Source organism: Rhodotorula graminis (genome assembly GCF_001329695.1).
Source record: "Rhodotorula graminis WP1 unplaced genomic scaffold RHOBAscaffold_21, whole genome shotgun sequence".
NCBI classification, from domain to species: Eukaryota; Fungi; Basidiomycota; class Microbotryomycetes; order Sporidiobolales; family Sporidiobolaceae; genus Rhodotorula; species Rhodotorula graminis.
The window spans coordinates 234,978-250,231 of NW_017264948.1; the positions used below are offsets into that span (position 1 = coordinate 234,978).

The following is a 15,254-nucleotide window of genomic DNA, read 5'->3' on the forward strand; positions in this document are numbered from 1 at the left end:
ACAGACGTTGATGTCTCATCGACAACTATGTTAAGACTCTCTCTCTCTCTCTCTCTCTCCCTTCCTCTCTTCCCTTCCTGTCTCTCCCTCCCTCTCTCTCGCCCTTCCTCTCCCTCTCTCCCTCTCTCTCCGCGTCCAAGTCGCTCACTCTGCCGCCCCCTCCTCCTCGACGTCGCAAGGCGACTTCTTCGACGCGCACTGGGCGAAATGGACCACGCTCGTCGACGACCCCGACGCGCTGCGCGAGCCCAAGTGCGACCTGTGCCGCCGCGAGGTCGACCTCTCGGTGCGTCCTTCGCGCTCGCCCCGCGCCGCGGTCCTGTCTCTCCTCCTCTCTCCTCCCTCGCGCGCGCTCTCTCTCTTTCGCGGCTCGAGGACAGGGGACTGACTCTTTCTCTCTGTTGCCGGATGCGCAGGACCACCTCGCGTTCCACCTGTGCACCGCCTCGGACCCGGCGGCGCTCGCGCCCTGCCTCGCCCTGTTCCACCCCGTCTGCCTCGCGACGCACCTCCTCTCGCCCTCGCCGACAACCTCGACCACGAACACGACCACGCCCACGCCCACGACCCTGACCTCGTCCTCCGCCCCGCCCGCGCTCCTCGCCCCGCCCCTCCTCCCGACCAAAGGCGCCTGCCCCGCGTGCGGCGGCGCCGTGCACTGGGCCGAGCTCGTGAGGGGCAGCTACCGCCGCCGGGACGAGGCCGAGGGCAAGAGGAAGAAGAGGACGAGGCAGCGCGGTGGGGCGGCGGCGGGTGCGGGGACGGCGGTGGTGGGAGGTGGAGCGGGGACGAAAGGGTGCGCGAGGGCCACGGGCAGGAGCAAGGGCGAGGGCAAGGGCAAGGGCAAGGGGAGGGCGAGGGCGGCCGGGCGCGCCGAGGAGAGCGACGTCGACGACGAGCTCGCGACGTTCCGCTTTGCCGGCTCGGGCGAGGACGACTCGTCCTCGGGCGCCGGGTCAGTCGACCTTGCGCTCGACGACGACGACCACGACGAGAGCGACGCCGAGCGCTCGTTTGCGCGGCTCGACGCGGCGGCGCAGGAGGCGCTCGGCGAGGGCGACGAGGTGCGCGCGCCGTGGGACGACGACGACGACGACGAGGGCGAGGCGTCGGCGCTCGGCCCGAGCGCGTTCAAGCGCCCACAGCGTGCGCGCTCGTCGCCGCGTCGCGACCTCGGGCGCTCCTCGCCCGCACCCTCACCAACGCCCTCCCCCCCTCCCCCTCCTCTTCCTCCTCTTCTGCCGCCCAAGAAGCGCGGCCGCCCTCCCAAAACCCGCCCCGCGCCCTCACCTGCACCGTACTCTGCGCCCGGCGACATCCCGCTCAACCTCGGACCGCTCGCGCCCGCCCGCTCGCCGTGGGACGACCTCGTCGACGTGCCGCAGCCGCCGGCGCGCCGCAAGGCCCGTGCGCCGCGCCTGCCCGCCGTCACCCCACCCGCACCCGCACCCGCACCCGCACCCGCGCCCGCCGCCCTCCCCAAGAAGCGCGGCCGGCCGCCCAAGGCCGCCGCCGCGCCTCGCTCGCTCGTCGCCGCCGGGTCCGGGTTCGGCACGACCAAGGCGCAGCTGGCGTCGTCTCGGCGCGCTCGAGAGGACGGCGGGGCGCGCGAGAAGGGTGAGGCGGGCGCGCTCGAGGAGGAGAAGGAGGAGGAGGAGGAGGAGGGGCGAGCGAGGCGGACGAGGGGCCCGGACGGGGCGAAGAAGCGGCAGGCGTACATTGAGCTGTCGGACTGAGTAGACGGGGACGAGGGCTTGTTATTGCTATCACTACTGCACTCTCTCGTCGGGCGCCCCGTTCGTCGTCGCCTCCCTCTCCTGCTCGTTCTCGTCCCACCCTCGCCCTCGCCCTCGCTCGACCGCCCTGCCGCGCCCGCCCTCACGGCGCCTCATGTCGCCTCGCCCACCTCGCTCAGCGCATCGCGCACCGCCCACGCGCGCTCGAGCAGCCCGAGCACGGCGCTCTCGACGCTCAGGCCCTCGTCGCCGCCCGGGCCCGGGCTCGCGAGCCGCACCGCCGCGAGCTGGGCGTCGACGCCTGTCTCGGCGGCGAGGCGCACGAGGGCGTCGAGGGCGTGCGTGAGGTGGGCGAGAGAGGGCGAGCTGGGGGGAGAAAGGGAGAGGGTTGGGGGGCCGGGGAGGGCGAGGTGCGCGAGTGAGAGGGTCGGTGCGAGGCGGGCGAGGAGGGCCGGCACGCTCGGTGCTGCGGCGAGGTGAGGGTGTGCGACAGCGGTGAGGAGTTCGACGAGGATGCGGTGGACGGTCGCGAGGATGGGCGGCGCGAGGAGGGCGAGCGCACGGCGCGGAAACGAGGCCGAGAGGTGGACGAGGAGGGGAACGGCGAGAGCGACGGCGGACGCAGCGTCGTCGGTCGTGGGCCGGTCGAGAGTGTCACCGAGTAGTCGCTGCACGGCGGCGAAGAGCTGCACAGATCGAGAAACGCCGCCTTGAGCGCTTTCGCTCGGAGCAGAGGCAAAAAGTGAGCGCACGCACCTCTCGCTCGACGTCGCCCCCCGTCGCCCGGCCCGACGCCTTCCTCGCTCGCCCTCGCGTCCTCATGCCCGTCTCCTCGACATCTGCTGCCCTGCTCGGCGCCTGCTCGTCCTCCCCGTCGGGCAGCCGTTCTGCCGCGAGCGCGACTTGCTCGAGGAGCTCCCACGAGCGCGCGAGGTTGCCGATGGCTCGCTCCGGCTTGTCGACCGACGCATCGTCGCGAGTATCGACAGCAGAGGCGATGGCGCGGAGGAGCTCGGCGGGCGAGGTTTCGACGGCCGTCGTCGTCGGGGTCGTTGAGGCTGCTCGAGAAGGTTGAGCGTCGGCTGGAGCGAGGTGCGCTGTACTCGGTGGGGGCCGTCGGTGCCGAGGAGCTGTTGGAGGCTGGTGCGGCGATACTGCTGAACGAGAGGGGAGTGGAGAGAGTGAGTGAGCGCGAGGAAAGAGCGCGAGAACGGGCACGAGGGACGACGGACGCACCTGGAACTTGTTGCTCGGGCAGCCATGCTTGCGGTCGACTCGCTCGATGGTCGAACGGCGCCGCAGGAGGCTCGACCGACGAGCGCACCCGCTCGCGCAAGGAAGCGAGCCAATCTGATGGAAGAGAGTCAGTGCTCCGGCTCGCTGTCGCGCGCTCTGGCCCCCTGACGGCTTGCCCGAGAGGCTCGTCGCGTCGGGCTTGTGCTCGAGGAGGACGAGAGCCTGTGCACGAGGGTCGAGAGGCGCGTGTCAGGGCCGTGCACTACGTGAGAGGAGGAGGCAAAAGAGGGACGCACGAGGGCGACACGCAGCTGCGTGGCGCGTGCGGGCGGTAGCGCAGACATCCTCGACAAAGCAGCAGTGAGGACCGAGGCGCGCAAAAGGCCCAGAGGCAGCGGATGTGGTGGACGAGAGGGACGCAGACCTTTGCACGCTCGATTCGAGCAACGGCCCGAGCGGCAATTGCAGCACTTTCGCGCTCGCTACTCAACTCTCTCGCTCGACGCCGCGCACAAATATCTCGCCCGTTCCACCGGTTCTATCTACAACTCGTGTGCAGCACCCGCCGCCAACCCGCTCTCACGCCCCCTCTTCCCGCCCCTCGCACCTCACGCCCTCGACCTCGCCCTCCCACTCCCAGCTCGTCCACACGCCAAACTCGTTCTGCAGTCGGCTCCCGGCGTGCTCGACGGCGAAACTGGTGCGGTATAACGGGCCGGCGGGCGGCGAGGTGTAGACCGAGGGGAGGAACGCACGCGTCGAGGTCGACGTGAGGAGGACGAGCTTGCCCGAGGTTGGGTCGAGGAGCGAGTTGAGCGTTTGCGCAAAGTAGCGGTTGGTCGTCTGTGTGTGTGTGGGAGTGCGAGAGAGGACTGGGTCAGTGCCTGAGTAGCAAAAGAGGAGAGAGGGCGAGGGCGCACCTCGTTGAGGAACGGCGGGTCGGCAATCGCGATGTCGATCTTGCCGCGCAGCTCTTGAGGAAACACGTCTGGCTCCTCGAGGTCGTACTTGACAAAGTTGTCGCCGGCGACGAGCCCGAACCGGGCGTCGTACTCGAACAGGTACACGTGCGGGAGCGGGTTCTGGTGCTGGAAGCCGACGTACGACGTCGGGCACGACAGGAACGCGATCCGGGTCGACGGGGTGCAGTGCGCGTAGAGGAACGTGGCAAAGCGGGACGCAAAGTCGGCAGAGTACCTGGTGTGCGCGAGGAGGACGAGGTCAGGGGCGAGCGCACTTTTGAAAGCGAGAGGGAGAGACGACGGACCAGAACTGCGACAGCTGCCAGTCCTCCTTCATGAGGGTGCGGAACTCGTCGACGCTCATCATCTTGTCGTCTGAGTGCGTGCAGGCGAGGGATGTCAACTCGGGCGGGAAAGCGGTGCAGGGAGGAGGAGAGCGTGGACGCACCTGGGGCGTTACCCTCTCGCGCCTGCTCGAGTCGCTCGTGGGCCTTCTTCTCGAGCTCGTGAAACTGGCGCTCGGCGTCGGCCTGCTCGTCGTAGAAGGCCGACAGGGCGGCGAGGGTCGACGGGTCGAGCTGGAGGGCGGGAGACGGCGAGCGCGAGGCTGGCGGGGACGGCGCGTCGGTCGAGTGTGGTGCGCTGGATGCCATGACGGGCTCGCAGTAGCTGTAGAGCGAGTCGGCGAAGAGTGACAAGAGCGAACCCGACCTGATCTCACTCTCGCCTTCTCCACCAGCTCGTCCTCTCTGCCATGGCCGTGAGTCTAGCCTGGATTCGCCAAATCTACTTCTAAACTGCTCACTAACCGCCTCGCACCCTCACAGGACCAGCCCGACTGGGTGACGCTCGTGTCCGCCGACGGTCCGTCCTCATCTCCTCTCGCCTCGTGCACCCTCCACAGCCAGCCAGAGCTGACTTGTGCACGCCCAACACGCCCACACAGGTCACCGCTTCATCCTCCCGCGCACGGCCGCCCTCGGGTCCGACTTCCTGTCCAACACGCTCTCTGCCGACTTCCTCGAGTCGGCGACCGGCGTCGTGCGCCTCCCCGAGATGCGCGCAGAGGTCGTCGAAAAGGTGTGCGAGTACCTCGTGTACAAGGAAAAGTACAAGGCCACAAAGGGCGAGATCCCCGACTTCAAGGAACGCGTCAAGCCCGAAATCGCCCTCGAGCTGTCCGTCCTCTGTCTTCTCCTCCTCCTTGTTGAGCGCCTCGACTGACGAGTCTACGCATCCTCAGGTTGATGGCGAGCGACTACCTCGAGTGTTGAGCGGCCGGCGAGGCGAGGTGGATGTACAGGAGCCGTCGAGCGCAGTCGAGCAGTGCCAGTCCAGCCGTGTTGTACCTCTCGGTCTCTCGCGGGACCCCCATTCTCGAAGAGCGCAAGAGAGAGAGAGAGAGATAAAGAGTGTCCATGGCACGTCCCGCCTCTCCTTACGCGCCCTCCTCGTCCGCGCTGTCCCCTCCCCCTCCCGAGCCACCTCCACCCGCTCCCTCGGCCGTCTTGTTCCGCCTCCCCGCCCGCCCGACAACCTGGCTCCACGTCCCGAGCCTCCCCCACGCGCTCTTGGCCGTGCCCGTCGTCGAGCCCGAACCCCCCGACGCCGCGCTCGCGATCGAGGTCGAGTCGGCGTCGTCGCGCGCCGCCCACGTCGTCGGCGTCGTCGTCGTCGTCGTCGAGCTCGTGCGGGGGCGCGACGAGCCCTGCGCGTCGAGGTCGCGCGAGTCGTCGCCGTCGTGCTCGCCGCTCGGACCCGCGTCGGCCCCCTCCTGCGCCCGACCTGCGTCGGCCTCGTCATTCACAACGACCGGCACCGGCGGCGCGAGCTGCTGTGCCGGGCCAGACGACGACGACGACGGCTGCTGCTGCGGCGGCGGCACCCTGCCCGCCCCGACAGCAAGCGGCGACCCAGCGCCTCCTGCGCCCGCCCCGCTGCCGGCCCTGCTCCGCGTCCCGACCGCCCTCGACTGCGGCACGTAGACGCTCGACGACGACGACGGCGGCGGCGGGGGCGACGGCGCCGCGCCGTACCCGCCGTACTGCTGCTGCTGCTGCTGCTGTTGCTGAGCGAGCGCCCACAGCGCCTGCGCCTGCGCCGCATGCGCAAACTGCTGCGCCGCCTGGGCGCGCTCGCTTGGCGGCGACGGCGGCGCGCTGCCCGAGCCCGTGCCCGGGCCCTGGCCCTGAGCGGCGCCCGCACCGACTGCTCCGAGGCCAGGCGGGAGCGCGCCACTCGAGGAGCCGTACAGCGACGAGGCCGACGACGACGAGGTCGTCGCGGCGGCGTGCAGCTGCACCTGCGGCGGGACGAGCGGCGCGTCGCCGCCGCCGCTCCCTGGGCTCGACGACACACCGGGCAGCGTCGTCACGTTGATCGACGCGCTCGACGAGCCGGCGTCGGGCCCTGCTCCACCGCCGCCTGCACCGCCACCTGCGGCCGAGCGGCGGAACAGCCGCCCGAATCGGTCCTGCGACTGCCCGCTCGCCGCCGCGCCCGCCCCACCGCGAGCGCGCGCCCAGCGGAACCCGAACGGCCCGCTCCCGCTGCCGCTCGCCGCGCCCTGCTGCTGCTGCTGCTGCTGCTGGGCCGAAGGGGGCGGGGCCGCGCCGGCGGGCACGGGGACGACGGGCACGAGCGGGACGAGGCCCGTCGTTGGGTCGGGCGGGCCCACAGGCGCGAGCGTCGTGCCCGGCGGGTACACGCCGGGCGGGAGGACCGCCCCCTGTCCTTGCCCGCCGCCGCCCCGCATGCGCGCCATGGCGCCCTCGTCGCGGTCGAGCGCAATGAGCTCGGCCTCGACGGCGTGCATCTCGCGCTCGATCTGGTGCAGGACGTCGTGCGCGGCCGTGTCGCGCGACGCGACCGTCGACTGGATCGCCTTGTTGAGCGCGTCGAGCTCGCGCGCGAGGTCGGCCAGGTTGGGCGTGGCGGTTGCGGTGGCGGGTGCGGGCGTGGAAGGGTCGGGAGGAGGGGCTGAGGGATCTTGAGGTGGCGCGGCGGCGGCGGCGGCGGCGGTGGAGGAGGAAGAGGCGGGAGCGGTCGTCGCGGGGGACGAGTCGTCGTCGCCGGCCTGTGCCGCCTCGTCGGCGCCGGCGGGCGCAGGCCCACCCTTGGCGACAGGCGGCGTCGGCGTCCCCGACACGGGCACGCCAACCTCCCTCCGTCCCTCCCTCCAATCCTCGAGCTCCTCCCTGACGCGCTCCTCCTCGCCCTCCATCTCCTCCAACCTTCTCTCGACCTCGTCCCTCTCGCGGCCCCTCACGTCGCGCTCGGCGTCCCTCGCGCGCCGGATCGCCTCGTCGAGTCCCTGGATGCGCGTCCGCGCGCGCTGGTCCTCCTTGGCCGTCTTGTCGAGCGCGCGCCGCAGCGACGCGAGCGACGACAGGAGCGACTGCTCGGTCGAGCGCGTCGAGGCCCGCAGCGCCTTGAGCGACGCGCGCAGCGTCGCCTCGGTCGGGGCGGCACCGCCGCCGCCGCCGCCGCTCGAGGCATCGTCGGTCGCCGCCGCCGAGCCGCCGCCGCCGGATGCTGCCGCGCCGGCAGAGCTCGTCGCGCCCGCACCGGCGACGCCGGTCGACGACGAGCCAGTCGCGGGCTCGGCTGGCGAGTACGGCGGCGGCGGGCCGTCGGGGAACTGGTCGGGCGAAAAGTCGTGCGCGGCGCCACCGGCGCCACCTCCGCCGCCCGTCGATGACGATGGCGAGTGGCCTGCGAGCGCCGCGGTGGATGACGACGATGATGCGCCGGCGGCGGTGGGGCCGGACGATGCGGCCGAGTCGAGGATGTCGGACGCGGATGGACGGCGGGAAGATGGCTCTCGCGACGAGGTCGGGGTCGAGGTCGAGGGCAGGCCGGCCGTCCCACCGGCGGCAGTCGTCGTCATCGTGGACGACGACGACGCGGCCGGTTCGACGTCGACGTCGAGCGCGATCTCGTACTGCCTCGCCGGGTCGAGGCCGTACACGATGACGGTCGTGTCGTGACCGTCGCGGTCGTCGTTCGGGGCCGTGCCGGCGTGCGCGACGTGCGGCCACGGGTTGCGGTCGAGCTGGATCGAGATGGTGCCCGGGGTGCGGGCGCTCGGGGTGTGGACGGCGAGGGCGACGCTTGACGGGGTCACGTCGAGGACCTCGAGGCGGAGGGGTTGGTGGAGGTGCGGGTGGGCGGCATGGTGAGGGGCGGGCGAAGCGGACCGAGGTGGTGCTTGTGCTGCGCTGGACGACGACGAGGACGAGGCGGCGGTCGGGGCGAGTGGGTCGAGCGAGAGCGAGGGTGCGCGCTTGCGGCCATGGGGCATGGTGGGCGTTGCGAGCTTGTTGCTGTTTCGCTGTGGGAGCAAGAGCGACGTGAGTAGTTGACTTGGGGAGGGGGCAGCTCGACGAGGGAGAGATGAGAGCGGGGACGCACCAGGCCACGGGGAGACGCGAGACCAAGCCGAGTCGCCGAGAGGGAGCAGTCACAGCGCACTCGAAGCAGCAGCAGTGCTCTCCTGGCAGCGGTGGGTGCGGCAGTCGGGGTCCAAGGTTGAGGAGGAGGACGAGGTCGCTCGCTTCATCTCACGGGTCTCTCTCCCTCTCGCCCTCGCTGTGGACCCGCACCCACTCTGACTGGCGACGACACCGCCCAAAGATGGCACCAGCCGCAACCCCGCTCGACACCTGGGTGTCGGACAACCTCCTCGTCCTCCTCGGCGCATCCGACTCGACCACGGTCGCCTACTTCCAGCAGCTCGCCGCCACGAGCTCGTCTGCAGACGCCCTCGCCCACACCTTGACCTCGAACGGCCTCGCCGCCTCGGCCGCCACCTCGCACTTTGCCCGCGACCTCTTCTCGCGCGTGCCTCGCCCCACCTCGCGCTCAAAGGAGGCCCTCCACGCCGACACGCGCCGCAAACTCGCCAGCGAGAAGCAGCAGCTCAACGGTCAGCGCTTCTCGCTCGTCCTCGACGACGACGCCAACAACGCCGACTCGACCCCGTCCACCTCGTCGTCGTCCAAGCCCCGCCGCTCGTCGTCGGCCGCCGACAAGGGCAAGGCCAAGGAGCGCGCCGACCCGGACCGCAAGCGCTCGGCGACGACCCGCAGGCGCGAGCGCGGCGGCGACGCCGACAAGTGGGGCTCGGAGGACGACGACGAGCGCGACATCAAGCGCCGCCGCGAGCACGACCGCGCACAGCGCGAGGCCGCCTCGTCGGCTCGGCGCACGGGCGCAGGAGCAGGAGCGGGGCGGTCACTGTCGCCCGGCGGGTCGGGCGCAGGAGCAGGAGCAGGAGCGGCGCCGAGCGAGGCGGACGACGACGAGGACCCGGCCGCGCGCGCCGAGCGCGAACGCCTGCGCGACCTCGCCGAGCGCGACGAGTTTGCGGCACGCATGCGCGACCGCGAGAAGGGGCGCACCAAGGCGCTCGTCGGCGAGCGGCCCGGCGTCGTCGTCGGGCGCGAGCTCGACGCCGCAGGCGGCGACGACAAGGAGCAGATGCGCGAGCTGCGCGGCCGGGCGCGCCAGGCGTACCTCGGTAAGCGCGAGCTGCAGCAGCTCGACTTGCTCCGGCTCGAGGTGGCCGACTTTGAGCGCGACTTTCGTGGCGTCAAGTTGACGAGGCGCGAGCAGCGCGAGCTCGACCACAAGAAGGAGCTGCTGCGCCTCGCCGAGGAGCGCCTCGCCATCGACGACGGCGGCGACCACTACCAGATGCCCGACGGTGCGTCTCGCACTCTCTCTCTCTCTCGTCGTCGTCGTGGTTCCCGGCCCGAGACTGACGTTGGCCGCCCTCGCCCTCTCCTCCTCGCAGACTATTTCACCGAGCAGGGCAAGATCGACTCGCAGCGCAAGAAGGACCTGTTGACGTCGCGGTACACGGACGTCAAGCCGCAGCGGCACCACGGCGGCGTCCCGCACAAGGACGGCGAGTTTGTGACCGACCTCGAGCAGTACGAGCACGAGCAGACGGCCAAGGCCCAGTTGACGGCCGGCGCGCTCGACCGCGACGTCGTCGACCAAGGCGCCGAGTACGACTACGTGTTTGACGACGCGGTCCAGATCCAGTTTGCGCTCGACATGGAGGACCGCATCGAGGGCACGGTCGACCCCAAGGAGGCGGCGCTCCAGGCCCAGATTGACGAGGCCGAGCGCCGTGCCCAGTCGATCGACGACACGCGCAAGTCGCTCCCGGTTTTCGCGTGGCGCCAGCAGTTCCTCGACGCCGTCAAGCAGTACCAGGTGCTCGTCATCGAGGGCGAGACCGGCTCGGGCAAGACGACCCAGCTCCCGCAGTACCTGTACGAGGCCGGCTACTGCACCGACGGCATGAAGATCGGGTGCACCCAGCCCCGTCGCGTCGCCGCCATGTCGGTCGCGGCGCGCGTCGCCGACGAGGTCGGGTGCCGCCTCGGCGCCGAGGTGGGCTACTCGATCCGGTTCGAGGACTGCACGAGCGACAAGACCAAGATCAAGTACATGACCGACGGCATGTTGCTGCGCGAGTTCCTCACCGAGCCCGACTTGGCGGGCTACTCGTGCATGATCATCGACGAGGCGCACGAGCGCACGTTGAGCACCGACATCCTCCTCGGCCTCGTCAAGGTGCGTCCCGGCCTCTTCCTTCTCTTATGTCTCGTCTTTTCGAGGCCGTACCTCGGCTTCGAGACGTCGAGTTCTCCGAGCGGATCTGGCCTGACCCGCCCTTGCTCGTCGCGCAGGACATTGCCCGCTTCCGCCCCGACTTTCGCCTCCTCATCGCCTCGGCGACGCTCAACGCGACCAAGTTCTCCGAGTACTTTGACGACGCGCCCGTCTTCCGCAGTGCGTCCCTATGCTCCTCCCTCTCTCTTTCGTCGAGAGTTGCGCTCTGACCCGTTCTCTCCCCGCTCGCCGCACCCAGTTCCCGGCCGTCGGTACCCGGTCGATATCCTGTACACGCCGCAGCCCGAGGCCAACTACCTGCACGCGGCCGTCACGACCGTGTTCCAGATCCACACGACCCAGCCCAAGGGCGACATCCTCGTATTCCTCACGGGCCAGGACGAGATCGAGGCGGCGCAGGAGAGCCTCGAGGAGACGGCGCGCGCGCTCGGCAACAAGGTCGCAGAGCTTGTCATTGCGCCCATCTACGCCAACTTGCCGACCGAGATGCAGAGCAAGATCTTTGAGCCGACGCCCGAGGGGGCCCGCAAGGTGCGTCCTCGCCCCTCTTCCTCCTCTTTCCTCTCCCTTGTACTCAACCACCTTCTCGATGATGTCGAGCACGCCCACTGACCCGGCACGATCCCTCACCTGCAGGTCGTCCTCGCGACCAACATTGCCGAGACGAGCATCACGATCGACGGCGTCGTCTACGTGATCGACCCGGGCTTCGTCAAGCAGAACGCGTACAACCCGCGCAACGGCATGGAGTCGCTCGTCGTCACGCCGTGCTCGCGCGCCGCAGCCGGTCAACGCGCCGGGCGCGCCGGGCGGGTCGGCCCGGGCAAGTGCTTCCGGCTGTACACCAAGCACGCTTTCTTGCACGAGCTCGAGCAGGACACGGTGCCCGAGATCCAGCGCACCAACCTCGGCACGGTCGTGCTCATGCTCAAGAGCCTCGGCATCAACGACCTCCTCGGGTTCGACTTTCTCGACCCGCCGCCGGGCGACACGCTCGTGCGCGCGCTCGACCTCCTGTACGCGCTCGGCGCGTTCAACGACCGCGGCGAGTTGACCAAGATGGGCAGGCGCATGGCCGAGTTCCCGATGGACCCGGCGTTGAGCAAGAGCATCCTCGCGAGCGAGAAGTACAACTGCACCGAGGAGGTCCGTCCCCTCCTTGTCCCTCTCTCTCTCTTTGCCGTCGACGATCCTGACGTCCTCGTCCCACACACACAGGTCCTCACGATCGTGTCGATGCTGAGCGAGTCTGGCTCGCTCTTCTACCGGCCAAAGCAGAAGAAGCTCGAGGGTGCGTCCCCTCTCTCCTTCCTCCCTCTCCCGCCTTGCTTCGAGGCCCGTGCACTGACCTCTCTCATCTCGTCCCTCCCCATCGATCGCTCGCAGCCGACACGGCGCGCCAGAACTTTGTCAAGCCCGGTGGCGACCACTTCATGCTGCTCAACGTCTGGGAGCAGTGGCACGACTCGGGCTACTCGACGTCGTGGACGTACGAGCACTTTGTCCAGGTCAAGGTGCGTCCTCTCTCTCCCTCTCTCTCTCTCTCTCTCTGTGCCGCCCGAGACTCAGGACCTGACGCCTCCTCCCGCAGAGCTTGACGCGCGTGCGCGACATCCGAGACCAGCTCCTCCAACTCTGCGAGCGCGTCGAGATCTTTGTCGAGCCCAACCCGAACGCGAGCGACATCGTGCCGATCCAGAAGGCCATCTCTGCTGGGTGCGTCGAGCCCCTCGCTCTCTCTCTCTCTCCTCGCTCGAAGGCGTCGCCCATCGAGCCTCGCTGACACTCTCGCCCGGCGCGCTCGCAGATACTTCCTCAACACGGGCCGGCTCAACCGCAGCGGCGACGCCTACCGCACGCTCAAGTGCGTCCTCCCTCCCTCTCTTTCTCTTTCTCGCCGCCGAGCGCTCTCTGACGCCCCCGCTCGTGCGCCCACAGGACCAACCAGACGGTCCACATCCACCCGTCGTCGTCCCTCTTCCAGCACCAGCCGCCGCCCAAGCTCGTCCTGTGGTTCGAGCTCGTCATGACGTCGAGGGAGTACGCGAGGCAGGTCATGGAGATCAAGCCCGAGTGGCTCCTCGAGGGTGCGTCGCGCTCGTTCCCCTCTTCCTCCTTCCCCTCGCCCTCTTCCCCTCTCTCCCTGCCTCGTCTTTCCTCCCTCTCTGCGTCGTTCGTCCTCACGATCGAGCGTCGCCCACTGACACCCTCGCGCGTCGCTCGCAGTCGCGCCGCACTACTTCAAGCCGGCCGACCTCGAGTCGATCGGGACCAGGAAGGGCCAGATCAACGCCAAGGCGCAGGGCGCAGCGCAGCTCCCGAGGCAGTCGCAGGCGTGAGACGAGTGGGATACGTGTGTAGATGGAGCGAGGGAGCGTGTTGTACAGATTTGAGTACTGCGACTCGTCGTGCTCGAGAAGGCGTCCGTGGAGAGCAGGCCGCTCGCCCGACCGACCGACCCGAGTAAGCTCGTGTCTCCTCCGTGCCACCTTTCGCTCTCAGATACTTGAGGGACGGGCGGGCTCGTGCAACAAGGTGGACAAAGGACTCGCATCAGGGGCTCGAGCGCTTTCCGAGGTGCCGTTTTCCCGGCTTCGACGCTGCCGAGGCAAAGGAGCTCTCTCGAAGTGTATGCTGTTGCAATGACGTCTACAACGAGCGCGAACGGTGAGAAGGCGAGCGACAGGGCGACGAAGCCCGTTCACCGCCGCCGCCGGCCACCTCGGCGGCGCGACCACTCGTCGAACGAGTCTGCGTCCCACTCGACGCACCGCAGGGCGACGTAGTGCATGACGAGGTCGTCGTCGCCGTCCTCCTCGAGTTGCTGCATGACCTCGGCGCTGCTCGTCACGCCGCCGGAGAAGCCCCAGTCGGCGAGCATGTCCTTGGCCCGCCCGTGCCGGGCGTTGGTCCGCTCGCAGTGGCCCTCGAGGATGTCGCGCAGGACCGACTCGAGACGGCTCGCGGCGCCCGGGCCGCGAGGGATCAGGACGCTCGCGGCGCGACAGGCGACGTACCACCCTTTGTAGCACCACCGCCCCTCGCCCTCGCGCAGGAGCACGTTGATGCCCTCGCGGTCCTTGTCGTCGTGGAACCGCGAGGCGGCCTCGACCACGGCGACGCACTTGGACCGCGACGTGACGAGGACGAGGGGCTGGCCCGGTGCGAGCGCGCGCGAGTCCGACAGGCCGCACAGGTTCATGTCCTGCTTGAGCGTGAGCGTGTTGCGCGACCGCGTGTAGACGCCGTTGCGCGTGCCCTTGTTGATGAGCTCGATCTGCTTGTTGTCGAGGTGCGGGCGCGCAAAGACGAGCTCTTGGTCGAGGCCGGTCGGCAGGTCGGCTGGCGGGCCGAGCACGCTCGTGTCGGCGTCCATGAGCGGCGCAGAGGTGACAGGGTCGGTGAGGAGGAGGTGCGGGAGCCAGAGGAAGGCCGAGACGAGGGGCACGGTGACGGCTGAGCCCGTCGGACGAGGCGCATTTTCCTGCGTGACCTGGTGCGACGAAGGTCAGTCCCGCGCTCGAGACGAACACCGTCGCCTTGAGAGGAAACGTGGACGCACTTGATCGACGCGACCGGGAGCCTGCTCCTCGGCCCGCTCTTGCGCAGCTCCCTCCTCGAGCCGGGCCTGCTCCTCCTCGACCTGGTCCTCCTTGGCCGGGCGCTCGCCCGGCGACCTTCCCGCGCTCCGTCGACGCCTCTTCCTCGGCGGCGACACCTCGCGGTCGGCAGCCGACGCACGCACGACAGGGATGTCGCTCGCGCGACGCGAGCCACGGGTGCGGCTCGAGATGGCCGCTTGCGGCGCGGTCGCGTCCGGGATGGGCGGGCGCGGCGTGTCGCGCGTGCGTGAGCCGACGGGTGCACTTGCGGGGGCGGCGGGCTTGGACGGGTGGGCGGCTCGAGGCGTCGACAGGTTCGAAGGGCCCGGCGTCGCGTTGCGCTGCTCGGGCGGCGCGGTGACGGACGGCTCGCGGGTCGACGGCGTCGCTGCGAGGCGCTCGGCTTGTCGAGGGGGAGCTGCTGGTTGCTCTTGAGGACGCTCGGCTGAGGCGTGTGCGGCGAGGCTAGCGGCAGAACGGCGGTGCTGCAGGGACGAGAACGGCCGTCAGGACGAGCCACTCTTGGTCGAGAGAGGAGTCTGGACGGACCGGATCGATTCGGTCGCAGTAGTGACAGCTGTCGAGAGGCTGTAGATGGCCTGGCGGACGCTGTTGCGGTCGGCCTCCCAGTCGACCATGCTCTCGAGGACGAACAGGACGGCGGCCATGCCCGACGGTCCTGGCTCGACGGATTGCAGGTCGGGCTCGGCGATCGACGAAAAGGTGGACGTGAGGGCCGTCTTGACACGAGGCCATGTCGGCGAGTCGCGCGAGACGAGGAACGGGGCAAAGTGCGGTCGAGTGCGAGGTGCGTCGGCGGTTGCAGCGTCGGCCACGAGGCTGTCGAGCTCGGCGACGTCGGCTACGAGGTCCTTGAGCGCGTTGGAGAGGAAAGCGCCGTGCCGGGCCTGCTTGGCGCCTGTTGCGGGACTGGGTTCACCTCGCGACCGGGGGGACGAGGTGGGGAGGAGGAGGGGGGCGAACCTGCTGCTGCCGGTCCCTCGGCTGCCACAGGACCTTGTCCACTCATCTTGGCCGACCACGAGCGGAGCTCTAGCGTGCAGCAGTGC

At 69.8% G+C, this 15,254-nt stretch overlaps 6 protein-coding genes across 6 annotated transcripts; 3 read left to right on the forward strand and 3 right to left on the reverse strand.

Annotated features, from left to right (window-relative positions):
- Positions 1-181: 181 nt before the first annotated feature.
- Positions 182-1,736, forward strand: RHOBADRAFT_47751 (uncharacterized protein; the record flags this gene model as incomplete). The annotated part of the gene is made up of 2 exons (XM_018415044.1): positions 182-286; positions 417-1,736. Coding segments are annotated over 2 exons (1,425 nt in total), but the record flags the coding sequence as incomplete, so codon positions are not given.
- Positions 1,737-3,551: 1,815 nt separating this feature from the next.
- Positions 3,552-4,271, reverse strand: RHOBADRAFT_19304 (uncharacterized protein; the record flags this gene model as incomplete). The annotated part of the gene is made up of 3 exons (XM_018412483.1): positions 3,552-3,815; positions 3,893-4,169; positions 4,240-4,271. The coding sequence occupies 3 exons, from the start codon at positions 4,269-4,271 to the stop codon at positions 3,552-3,554; spliced, it is 573 nt and encodes a 190-aa protein (XP_018267620.1).
- A 417-nt stretch (positions 4,272-4,688) lies between these two features.
- Positions 4,689-5,208, forward strand: RHOBADRAFT_47753 (uncharacterized protein; the record flags this gene model as incomplete). The annotated part of the gene is made up of 4 exons (XM_018415045.1): positions 4,689-4,694; positions 4,762-4,798; positions 4,881-5,112; positions 5,178-5,208. 4 exons carry the CDS (start codon positions 4,689-4,691, stop codon positions 5,206-5,208), a joined length of 306 nt encoding a protein of 101 aa, XP_018267621.1.
- Positions 5,209-5,372: 164 nt separating this feature from the next.
- Positions 5,373-8,237, reverse strand: RHOBADRAFT_47754 (uncharacterized protein; the record flags this gene model as incomplete). The annotated part of the gene is made up of 1 exon (XM_018415046.1): positions 5,373-8,237. The coding sequence occupies one exon, from the start codon at positions 8,235-8,237 to the stop codon at positions 5,373-5,375; it is 2,865 nt and encodes a 954-aa protein (XP_018267622.1).
- A 386-nt stretch (positions 8,238-8,623) lies between these two features.
- On the forward strand, positions 8,624-12,858 carry RHOBADRAFT_30999 (uncharacterized protein; the record flags this gene model as incomplete). Its single annotated transcript, XM_018412938.1, has 11 exons — positions 8,624-9,051; positions 9,223-9,641; positions 9,732-10,522; positions 10,639-10,741; positions 10,821-11,113; positions 11,219-11,728; positions 11,801-11,873; positions 11,969-12,096; positions 12,174-12,298; positions 12,390-12,446; positions 12,521-12,858. Coding segments are annotated over exons 2-11 (2,748 nt in total), but the record flags the coding sequence as incomplete, so codon positions are not given.
- Positions 12,859-13,196: 338 nt separating this feature from the next.
- On the reverse strand, positions 13,197-15,214 carry RHOBADRAFT_56610 (uncharacterized protein; the record flags this gene model as incomplete). The annotated part of the gene is made up of 4 exons (XM_018418429.1): positions 13,197-14,075; positions 14,145-14,649; positions 14,734-15,103; positions 15,169-15,214. 4 exons carry the CDS (start codon positions 15,212-15,214, stop codon positions 13,284-13,286), a joined length of 1,713 nt encoding a protein of 570 aa, XP_018267624.1. The 3' UTR covers positions 13,197-13,283.
- Between the last annotated feature and the right edge of the window lie 40 nt (positions 15,215-15,254).